This window comes from Erinaceus europaeus, chromosome 12, assembly GCF_950295315.1.
Source record: "Erinaceus europaeus chromosome 12, mEriEur2.1, whole genome shotgun sequence".
NCBI lineage: Eukaryota > Metazoa > Chordata > Mammalia > Eulipotyphla > Erinaceidae > Erinaceus > Erinaceus europaeus.
In genome coordinates, this window is record NC_080173.1 from 81728098 (window position 1) to 81739652 (window position 11555).

The following is an 11555-nucleotide window of genomic DNA, read 5'->3' on the forward strand; positions in this document are numbered from 1 at the left end:
CCAGTTTAATTATCAGATTCAAGTCCTTGGAAACATTTGGGGTTGCCTTCTGACTGATCAACGTGAGCACTCTTAAAAGCATCTAAGAGTGGGTGTTTCTTCTGTGAACCACTGGGTGTCCATGAGGTTCCCCTGGGTGGGGCGTCGGGAGCTCTCTGGCCCAGGTTCCAGTGAAGGTTCTCCGGTGTGGCTCTGCTCAGGCATGGTCAGGTAGGTGCAGGGAGAGCTGGCCTTCAAACCAGGGTGGCAGGGGCTAGAACAAGCAGCCTTCCAACCAAAACTCTCCACCCCAGCTATCCCTACCCCACATCAGCCAACACTCCTTGTTATTCCACTCTTTATTGGGCACAGGATGGCGGGTGTGGGAGAGCTTCCAAGCTCTTATTTCCACAGTAACCAAGGTAAAGCTCATTTTACTTGTTTATGAATTAGAGAAAGTCCAAAGTAGAACTGGCAGCTCCAAATAGTAAGATAAAAACACATTGTATCAAAGTTGTGATTACAAAAATACAAAAGTTAAACCCATAGGCATAGGAAAGAATAGCAGTCCCAAGAACTGCCCCAAAATGTCAGTCTTCAATGCATCTAAAGCTTAGAAGCAGGTGAACCCTGAGGAAGCCAGCACCCCCTCAGGGGAATAGGAGTTTGATGGAGTGAACAGTGAACCTGACTGGCTTCCTTCCAGACAAACCTTTCTAGTCCCTCTAGGCAATGACGGGAAGAACAAAGAAATTGTGCAGCAAGGGATAAGTGGGGAAGCCTGGTCCCACCTGGACTTTTCCAGCTTGGCAGTCACTTTCAGGAAGTGGAGCCTCCTGTAGCCTGGACACTGCTGTGACCAGACAGCAGGGTCTGGAGGCCAAGCCTGTGGTCACTACAGACTGACGACAACTCAGCTCCAGGCCCTTGTTACTAATCCTCAGTGTCCAAGGGAGAGAGCTGGTCCCAGAAGCTCAGCTCAGACCAGTAGTGTGAGAGGGGGAAAAGGCTGGGTCAGGCCTCTGGGGCCAGCATTCAGCAGAAGCCAAGATGAGGAGCAGAAGAACATAGGAATGGTGTCACTGTACAAAGAGGTGGGTGGGCAGCTGTCGGGGATGGTGGCAGACTGCTAGGAGAGCATGGACTGCTGCACGGCCTTCTGCAGCGACTGCCGAGTCACCAGCAGGCGCACCACCTCCTCTGAACGCTTGGTGAGTCTCTTCCGGGCCTGGTCGTGTGTGACCATGGTCATGTCCCAGCCGTTCACCTGGCCCAGGAAGAGAACAACCCACCTCAGCTCTCCACCCTCTGCGATCTGGAAGGTAAGGCTGGATGGTGGGAAGTGGCGGTGTGGGGAGTGGGTGGTGGGGGCCCCCAAGCTGAAATTTCCCTCTAGGGGCAATGTCACCATGGCCTTCAATGTGGCTTTTGGTGAGTCTCTAAGGCAGGATCAATTCCCCCACCCCAAGTGTTTCAGCCTTGTCTTTCTCTTTTGAGACATCCATTACCTGCATGATCTTGTCTCCAATCTGTAGCCCAGCAATTTCAGCAGGACCTCCTTCAGATATCCGTGTGACATAAATGCCCTGAAAAGAGAGAGCCCCATTCAAGCCTTGAGATCACTGCCCTGGACCCTTAAGCAAGAAACAAAGGCCAGCCGAGCATGCTACCTGTCTGTTCCTGCCCCGAAAGCTAGACTGACCCATAGATGCTCCAGCCCTGCTGCTGGCCTCCTGAGCTCGTCGGATCAAGCCCTCCTCAGCCTGGGAGACCCACTGCTACCCCCTACTACTCCCACTGGATCATTTATTGGACCATCTGTTTAAGGTCCCTTCCATAAGAGCCAGGGAGATGCCCACCATCTCAAGCCCCTGCGTCCCACAGAGACATCCTAGGGCCCTCACCTTATCTGTCTTATCTTCTGAAAAAGGATTCTGGGAGGGATCCTGGTCGATTCCACCTCCAATACTGAAGCCCAGGATTAAGTTCTCACCTTGTCGTAGTTTGTGAATTTCAACTCTTTGCTGGCAAAGGAAAAGAAAAGTTAGAATGGATAAGTTTAAAGAAATCAGAGGTGGTGCAGTGGATAAAGCAGAGGATTTTTTTAAATTATTATTAAGAAAGGATTAATTAACAAAACCATAAGGTAGGAGGGGTATAACTCCACACAATTCCCACCACCCAATCTCCATAACCCACCCCCTCCCCTGATAGCTTTCCCATTCTCTATCCCTCTGGGAGCATGGACCCAGGGTCATTGAGGGTTGCAGAAGGTAGAAGGTCTGGCTTCTGTAATAAAGTAGAGGATTCTTAACCATGAGGTCCCAAGTTCAATTCCCAGCAGCACATGTACCAGAGTAATGTCTGGTTCTTTCTCTCTCTCAATTTCTCTCTGCCCTATTAAAGGAAAAAATGGCCACCAGGAGCAGTAGATACAGAGTACAGTCGTGGAAGCCCCAGGGTGACAATAGTTTTAAAAAACAATAAATCTGGTTTATACCCAGCAGCACTCTAAAGGCACTGGGCCAGCTCAGAGCCCTGCAAAAAGGGTGAGGCCCAGGGCCCTCTACAGGAATCCAGCTGGTCAATAGTGTTGAACTAAAACTCAGCACATCAACCTGCCTGCATAGCCTTCTGCCCCAACCTGTCCACCATCTGTCGGTCTCAGGCACCAGTCTAGCAAACATGTGCTCTAAGGTCCTCCTGACCCAATAGCCAGGAAGCTGTAGCTGCTGTGGGAGGACCAGGAGGAATCAGTCGCAAGAAAATGCAGGCACCTTGCTGAGGAAGCTCTGGCTCAACTGAGCCAGCTCTGTAAGGACAGGGCAGAAAAAGTGGAGCTCAAACTTGCACAGCAAGGAGTGAAAGGGTGATCCTTGGCCCAGGGAAGAGGAGCAGCAGAGACTTGAACGTGCTGTGGAAACACGTCCTTGGCAGCAGTGCATGGCAGGACCAGAACTGGTTGGGCTGAAAGTGTGAGGCTGTGGCCAGGTCAGAAACACCATGTGTGCAGCCCCGTGGGAGTGGACCTAATGGACAGGCCCCACTCTCATGAGTACAGAGGGTGTAAGAGACAAGTCCTAGGGAACCCCATCATGTTCTGGAAGCAGTGCCAAGCTAGCTTCAAAGCTCTCCGCCGGTACCTCCAATCACCAGAGCTAGAAACCAAACCCAGAAGTTGAGAGTTTTTCTAATTTTTTTTTTTTAAGATTAATAGGAAAGAGGGAAAGGCCACTGTGACACACACAATGCTGGTGACTGAACTTGGGACCTTGAGAGTCCAATGCTTATCTACTACGCCACCTCCTGGGCTACAAATTTAGAGTTTTAACATGAAGGGGAAAAAAAAAAAAAAAAGCAACCTGACCAGAACCTGAGGGGTTTCACCAAAAGAATAAAAAAGGGAGGGAGTCGGACTGTAGCACAGCGGGTTAAGCGCAGGTGGCGCAAAGCACAAGCATAAGGATCCCGGTTCGAGCCCCGACTCCCCACCTGCAGGGGAGTTGCTTCACAAGAGGTGAAGCAGGTCTGCAGGTGTCTATCTTTCTCTCCCCTTCTCTCTCCATTTCTCTCTGTCCTATCCAACAACAACGACAGCAATGATAACTACAACAATAAAACAACAAGGGCAACAAGAGGGAATACGTAAATAAAATAAAACACTGGGTAGGTGACTGTACTTTAAAAAAAAAAAAAAAGAATAAAAAAGGGGGGAGGGGGCCATTTGCACTAGATCTTGAAACAACTGGGAGTTGGGCCACCTGGCCTTGATTCTAGGCCTACTGGTGCAGGAGTTGGGGGATCAGACATCTCACAGTGGAGGAAGTCAAGGGACACATCCGGCCACCTGGCCTGGCTAAACACAAACATTTCTGATGGGGTGCTCGAGGAAGAAACATTTCTTATTGGAGTGCCAGAGACCATCCAGCCAAATACCCAGGAAGCAAATTATAGAGCCAAAACAGTTTAACATCCTCAGAATTGACTGCTCTGGCAGTAAATATATAAACATGACTGGCCAGGCACGTGGAGTAAGTGAGCAAAATTAAGCAAACAAAGCTAAACAGAAATGTATTTACAGTTAGTTACATGACCAACCCTTGTCAGTACAGGGAAGAAGTCACGTGATGGAAACAATGAAGCTCGCTGTCCACCTTAGGACTTTTGACAGAGAAGTCCCCACAGGCTTCAAACCACCACTGATGGAGACTTTTAATAGAAAAGAACCCTGTCTCCATTGTAAGATAAAGCAGGAAAGGGTGGCTAGGTGTGTGTAGCAACCTCAGAAGGCATGTAGCCCTGAGGATTATAGGCAGAAACACAGGTCCTTCCCATCAATTAATTGGTAACTGGTCCTTTGCCCGTGTCTGTCATCTCCCTTGATGACTACCTATTCCTATAAACAGTAACCTTTTCTATAACTTCACTGCCTGTCGGCTTATTCTCTCAAGTCTCCGTGTGTTAAAACACCATTGCTAGTGTGCCAAGTGGTGGCCCATATGGTTAAGTGCATGTTACCATTTGCAAGGACCTGGGTTCAAGCCCCCGGTCCTTACCTTGCAGAGGGAAAGTTCCACAAGCAGTGAAGCAGTGCTGTATGTGTCTGTCTCTCTCTTGCCCTCTCTATCCCCTCTCCCTCTCAATTTCTCTCTGCCCTATCAAATTAAATAGTTAAACAAAGAAAAAAACACTGCTGGCCACAAACAAACATTGTTAACTACAGGGGAGACAGCAGAGACTCCCCAAAGCCTCACTTAAAACAGCTGTCAGCAGATCCTGCAGTATATCCTAGCCCAGTCCTCAGCTGGTGCTCCAAAGTCACCCTCACACACCTTTTTAAAAAATTTTATGTTTACTTATTTATTGGATAGAGACAGCAAGAAATCAAAGGAGAATGGGACGAGAGAGAGACAGAAAGACACCTTCAACCCTGCTTCACCACTCGCAAAAGCTTTTCCCCTGCAGGTGGGGACTTGAACCTGGGTCCTTGTGTATTGTAACATGTGCGCTCAACCAAGTGTACCACTACCCGGCCCCCACATGCCACCTTTATCAGAGCCTGCACGCCATGTTCAGACCTGTTCCTAGTTTTAAAAGAATTGGCCAGTCATAGTCCTAGGTTTTTTGTTTTGTTTTGGTGTATGTGGAAATCCCAGAGACCAGCCGTGAAATGCAAGGGGAGCAGCAAGTCTACGACCTTTTTAAAGGCCCACTAGACCTGGCTCCTCATGCACCAACGTGTGAGAACTCCCCCAAGCCAGCCTCGCACCCCTCCAACACTGACACACCTCTACTCCACCCTGTAGGTCAAAGAGCACAAGTTCCTGGGCAAGGAGAGACAAGGCCCTGCCACTGTCTCGCTGGGTGAGGTTAGGCAGTTTACTGTCCCTCATTAATTACTCACCCAGGAGCAAACCTGACCCTTCCCTGCAGGGCAGCTAGGGATCTGGTAAAGTCAGGCTGGGCTGGGGCCAGAGTAAAGCTTCAAACAGCTGTCAGCACATCCTGCAGGCTTATCCTCTAGCCCAGCCCTCAACTGGTGCTCCAAACTCACCCTCACACCACTGCCATCACCTGACCCTCCAGGTCTTCAAGCTGAGATCCAATGCAGGGCAGCCAGAGTGTCGTGGCCCCAGGGCTGGGATTTCCACCCTACTCGCCAGGCAGGCATTGCTTGGAAGCCTGGGTCTGTCCAGAGGGCCAGCCCAGAAGTCAGCCTGGAGGCTCAGTTTCCCCACCAATACGAGTGGAGTTGGCCTGGGGCGCAGGGGTACTGCAGCTGTGACACTTGGGGGCAGCTGGGTCCTGTCCGGGGCTCCCTCTGCCTATTCGAATAGCATCTGACACCTAAGACAAGCCGAGAGGGGGGCTGACACCCCCCACAGGATCTTTTCAGGTCCCCACTGTCGGGAGAAGACCTGGATTTTGCAACCTCCCTGAGCACCACTCCACCCCACACACACGGGGCTGGGGACCCGGCGAAAGTTAGGCGCAGAATGGGATCTTGCAGAACGCGATCGGTGGTATAGGAGGGTCGGAGGAGGCGGGACAGGACGGGAGGGGCGAGGGGTAGTGCTGGGTGAGGCCCCTGCGCCCCCCTCTTCTCGCCCCGGGCGGCGGCGCCTGCTGGAGCGGAGGAAGCGCTTCCTCATTCCAGAGACTGTGACTCACCGATGAGGGGGTCGGTGCCCGCCCCCCCAGGCCGCCCCGCGGGGACAAGGGCCAGGAAAGGGGGGGGACTCCCCGGACTCCCGTGGTCAGGCCTTCCCGCCCCAGCCAGCTGCAAGGAGCCTAGCGCGGGGGCCTCCGTGCACAGGTCCGGGGTCTCCAGAGGCATAACGGCCCGGGGGGTGCGGTGGGGTGGGGGAACCAGGGCGCCCTCCTGCAGAGCATAGACCCGAGCCCAAGACGCCGCTTTGTAGGGGCCCCGGGTTCGAGGCTTTTTTGTCAACTTCTGGGGGGGGACGGGGGTGAGTGTCAGTCTACCGCTCTGCAAAGTGGGCACGAGCCAGAGAGGAGGAGGCCGCGCGAGCGCACTCACCACCACAGCTGTGACCGGCTGGCCCGGGATGTAGGACATGTCGACTCCAGTGCAGCAGCCAAGCTCCGCCAGAGAAGCTCGCAGTGACTGTGGCTCCCAGGACCGCGCCCTCCCCGCTTAACAAAGGCTACCCGGTTAGGCCCGCCCCTCATGAATAATTAACCATCTCGGCCAATCAGCGGCCGGAGCGATGTGCCGCTTTCGGAAGTCCCTGAGGGAGCGTAGAAAAGCGGGGCACCGGCGACGCAGGCGACCGGGAGGCGGGGCGGGAGCGAGCTCTCTGCGCATGCGCCGCATAGCTCCTCCCAGCCGCTTCCAGCGCAAGATGGCGCCGCGGGAATCTCTCTCCCGCTCTGTTTGAGGAGGACGGGAAGCGGCCGTCGGTCTCGCTTTAGTCCAGGTAACTAACTAACTGGGTTTCTGAACCGGGAATGCAGAGGTGCGACCCTCTTCACCAACCGGCTTGAGACCTCAGCCCTATGAGCGCCTTTTCTTTTTTTTTGGAAGGTCGGGAGACTCCGGAGTGTAGCGAGCAAGCCCCAGGGGGAGGGGCGGCGTGAACCCGCGTCCCCGAGCTCCGGGACTCCGCTGGTAACTGGGCTTTTTCTCCGCAGCTCCGGCTGCTTCCACGAGGCCGAGGCCCAGCCCGGGCGGGTGCGATGGCCGCCGCCGTGGTGGCCAAGCGGGAAGGGCCGCCGTTCATCAGCGAGGCCGCCGTGCGGGGCAACGCCGCGGTCCTGGATTACTGCCGGACGTCGGTGTCGGCGCTGTCGGGGGCCACGGCCGGCATCCTCGGCCTCACCGGCCTGTACGGCTTCATCTTCTACCTGCTGGCCTCCATCCTGCTGTCGCTGCTCCTGATCCTGAAGGCGGGAAGGAGGTGGAACAAGTATTTTAAGTCGCGGAGACCGCTGTTTACGGGAGGGCTCATCGGGGGCCTCTTCACCTACGTCCTGTTCTGGACGTTCCTCTATGGCATGGTGCACGTCTACTGAAGCGGGGCCGCCACGACCTGGAGGAGAAAGAAAAAGAGCAAAGAAAGACAAAAAAAAAAAAAAAATCGGGAAGACTATTGTTGATTGCCAGAAATGGACGTCGTTCTTAAAAACTGTGGCATTTTGAGGCTTGCTCTGTAGTGTTATCGTTTATCTCTGAGCCTATATGATCACCTTCGGATGGATGAGGCGTGAGACTCTCTCTTTCTTTCTTTCTTTCTTTCTTTCTTTCTTTCTTTCTTTCTTTCTCCCCCCTATCTTAAGGAATGCTTCAGGGTTATGCACCTGGCACGGACTTCTTGGCCTTGCAGTGGTGGGTTCAAAGAGCGACAAGTTTTGATTCTTCGGAGCTGGGACTAGGCGTCATGGGCATCTGTCATTTTCTTGCGTTTATATAGAATGCCATCCAGGGAAGTGTGGTTGAGACCTAAAGAAGGGATTTGACATCAGAGGAATTACAGTTGGGAGTCGGGCAGTAGCGCAGGTGATGCAAAGCGCAAGGACCGGCGTAAGGATCCCGGTTCCAGCCCCCAGCTCCCCACCTGCAGGGGAGTCACTTCACAGGCGGTGAAGCAGGTCTGCAGGTGTCTATCTTTCTCTCCCCCTCTCTGTCTTCCCGTCCTCTCTCCATTTCGCTCTGTCCTATCCAACAACGACGACAATAACTACAACAATAAAACAGCAAGGGCAACAAAAGGGAATAAATATTTTTTATAAAAAAAAGAATTACAGTTATAATATCCAGTTTGCCCTGTGTGCCGGGCGTTGTTCCTTGCACCTTTTACACCCTTCGTTTCATTTAATTTAAGAAATATTCTTACAGTTATAGGTCTGACTCTCCGTTGGTGACTCGGAGACCTAGGCTAATACCCGGTGGAGAAGAAGCATAAACTAGAAAAGACAGCCAACTGAGGACCTGTTAATGCCTCTTGCAGTAATCATTTAGAGGTTGTTTTCATAGCCTTGCCTTCTCTCCTACTAACCACTCCTTTCAGGTATGAATCGTGGCGTTTCAGTTCCCTTTCACCTCATTACAGCTGCCTTCCATTTAAAAGAATAAACTCAAGAAGCTCTTTTTTTTTTCTAAAATACATCTAGTGAAAATTAAAACAGACTGCCGTTTAAGCTGAACACTTGCAAATGCCTCTGTAAACTATTCCTTGATCCTTTTGTGCCCAACGGTTTATCTTAGAATAAAATGTATACTACTAACTGAAGAATAGTTCATACAAGTTATATTAATGAGGATATTCCTTGTGCAGTTTGTAGGCTTAAGTAGAAAGACCAGAACTACCTGACTTCACAGATATTTAAATTAGAATTCGAGAAATGGAGAACAGTCCACAGGAGTTCCAAACCTAACTCAGGTTAGGAGGTTGGAATAAATGAAGGGTTCTTGGAGGAAATCACATTTGTGATCCAAAGGCAGATGTGGGGCAAGGGTTGTCTGCAAGAAACTATATGTGAGGGCCATTGGCAGGAAAGAGTTTGGCCCTGTATTCACAGCAACCATGACCTGAATTTTGGCCTTAAACCCTAAGAACAACTGGAGGAAGTTTTTGTTTTAGTCAAGAGTGATGTGATCAGATTTGGTTATTGGTGGTAAAAATATTTATTCCCTTTCGTTGCCCTTGTTTTATTGTTGTAGTTATTGTTGTGGTTATTGATGTCATCGTTGTTGGGTAGGACAGAGAGAAATGGAGAGAGGAGGGGAAGACAGAGAGGGGGAGAGAAAGACACCTGCAAACCTGCTTCACCACTTGTGAAGTGACTCCCCTGCCGGTGGGGAGCCGGGGGCTCGAATTAGGATCCTTCTGCCAGTCCTTGGCTACCCACTGCGCTACCGCCGGACTCCCGACATTTGACTTTTTGCAAAGAAATATTTTAGATCAAATGTGCATCTGAAGCTGCTATACGCAGTAAGTGGCCAGTGTTCTGTAAAGGAAAACGGGTCCCATTTTGAGTTCTGAACCACATACTTGCATAGAAACCAAGAAACAGCTGAGACTGAAGCTCTACCTCCTCCCAGTGACCTGAAGCCCTTCTTTGAAGGCTATTTTTGAGTGTAATTGGAGGTGCTTACATTCAGGCTAGAAGACACTGGCTTGTCAGAAAAGTCATGATGCACTTTTGCCTAGAAAAATACGTTAATGACTTTCTCTAACAATCCAGCAGATCAAGATAGCTTCCTGCTAAGGCACATGCCTTGCCATGCAAGCAGCCCAGATTTGACTCCCAGAACAACATGGGAGTAGTACACTGGGGAATGCTCCAGTACTGTGTTATCTGTCTGAAATTTAAAAAATGAAAGTCAGGGGCTGGGTGGTGGCGCACCTGGTTGAGCGCATGTATTACAATGCGCAAGGACGCGTGTTTGAGACCCTGGTCCCCCACCTGCAGGGGGAAAGCTTTGCGAGTGGCGAAGCAGTGTTGCAGGTGTCTTCTCGGTCTCCCCCATCCCTCTTGATTTCTGGCTGTCTCTATCCAATACATACAGATAATTTTAAAAAAAGAATGAAAGTCAGCCCAGGAGCAGTGAAGTCATGCATGCTCTCGTGTTCATGCTCTGGGAGGAAAAACAGTTCTCACATTCATGGCCTATATTCTCCTCGCTTCCCCTAGTCCTGAGCAGGAAGAGTTCACTCCTCAGTAGAAGTAGAGAGGAAGTTTGGCGATTGAGGGTGGAATGCAGCCAAAGAGCAGGTTTACTGAATCATTCCTCTATTGTTAGGCAGTCAAGGCTCATTTAAAAAGTTGCAGTCAATGTCAAATACAGAATTTCTGAGAGACTTTATAAGACTTTAATAATAAGTTGGAGGGACTCGGGTGGTAGCGCAGCGGGTTAAGTGCAGGTGGCGCAAAGCTCAAGGACCGAAAAGGATCCCAGTTCGAGCCCCGGCTCCTCCCCTACAGGGGAGTCGCTTCACAGGCAGTGAAGCAGGTCTGCAGGTGTCTTGTCCTTTCTCTTCCCCTCTCTCCATTTCTCTGTCCTATCCAACAATGATGACATCATTAACAACAATACTAACTACAATAGTAAAACAAGGGCAACAAGAGAGAATAAATAATTTAAAAAAAAAAAAAACTTTAAGATAAGCTAGAGAAAGAGAATGGGATTCCAGATTATACTCATTGAATGAAAAGTACTGGTTTCATCAGTGCCTTCTGGTCATCAATGTTTGTCTAATAGTTTTAGGTGTTTTGTTTTTTCATACAGAAAGCTCATGATAAAGAAGCTAGCAAACAGATACCAGAACTGACCAAGACCATGAACACCAAAGCTTCCTTCGATTTGGTGGGTGCTGGGCTCAGACCTGAATGGTGCACATGACAAAGCAGCACACTATCCCCGTGAGCTGTAAAACTGTAAAAGCTGGTCCCAGTGTTTGCTCATTTGAGCTCCTTTTCACTTAAACTTCTTTGCAGGACAACACAGAACTTAGTACATGGCTCACTAACTGCTTTTTGTGTTTGTCTCTTGGCCTTACCTTCCACTTTCCTTCAGTATTTGTGGTGACCATGAAGAGAGGTGGAGGAGAAAGTCAGGACACCTTTAAAGTGAACATGTTTTATTGCTTCATAGCCAAATAAAAACATCAGAGAATATAGGTGATTTAGGCAGGTCCCAGAAGACTTTTGCCACCTCCCGCTCCTCCCCCCTTTAGTCTTTCCTTCCTATGTGCTGGGCTAACGGAAAGCCACTACAGGAAGCTATGTCTTTGGAGAGAGAGTATTCTTGGATCCAGTATGTGCAAGGAAAGCTGTAATTCTTAGAAGGAGGGTGTAGGGTGGAGCCAAGTGGATCATCCCAAGGACTCTCCAGAGCACTGTAGTCCTTAGCTGGGGTGCTAGAGTTACCTTAAGTCATATTCCCCCTTTTTGGTTCCTCTTTGAGTGGTTAGCCTGTAAAAAAGGAGCTGTGGCTGGTCAGTCCTGATGGGCCTGCATTAATTAGGAGGAGAGGGCGCTTGTGTCTCATCTTTGGTCCCCACGAGGTCATATTGTTAGCACCGGTTTACAAATTTCTAGTATTCCCGAGA

The 11555-nt window shown here is 50.4% G+C and overlaps 2 protein-coding genes across 2 annotated transcripts; one reads left to right on the top strand and one right to left on the bottom strand.

Moving 5' to 3' along the window:
* Positions 1-323: 323 nt before the first annotated feature.
* TAX1BP3 (Tax1 binding protein 3) lies at positions 324-6678 on the bottom strand. Its single transcript, XM_007520996.3, has 4 exons — positions 6521-6678; positions 1884-2003; positions 1488-1565; positions 324-1246 (listed from the first exon to the last, which is right to left on the bottom strand). Exons 1-4 carry the CDS (start codon positions 6557-6559, stop codon positions 1109-1111), a joined length of 375 nt encoding a protein of 124 aa, XP_007521058.1. The 5' UTR covers positions 6560-6678; the 3' UTR covers positions 324-1108.
* A 109-nt stretch (positions 6679-6787) lies between these two features.
* Positions 6788-8735, top strand: EMC6 (ER membrane protein complex subunit 6). Its single transcript, XM_007521013.3, has 2 exons — positions 6788-6920; positions 7135-8735. Exon 2 carries the CDS (start codon positions 7180-7182, stop codon positions 7513-7515), a length of 336 nt encoding a protein of 111 aa, XP_007521075.1. The 5' UTR covers positions 6788-6920; positions 7135-7179; the 3' UTR covers positions 7516-8735.
* Positions 8736-11555: the final 2820 nt, after the last annotated feature.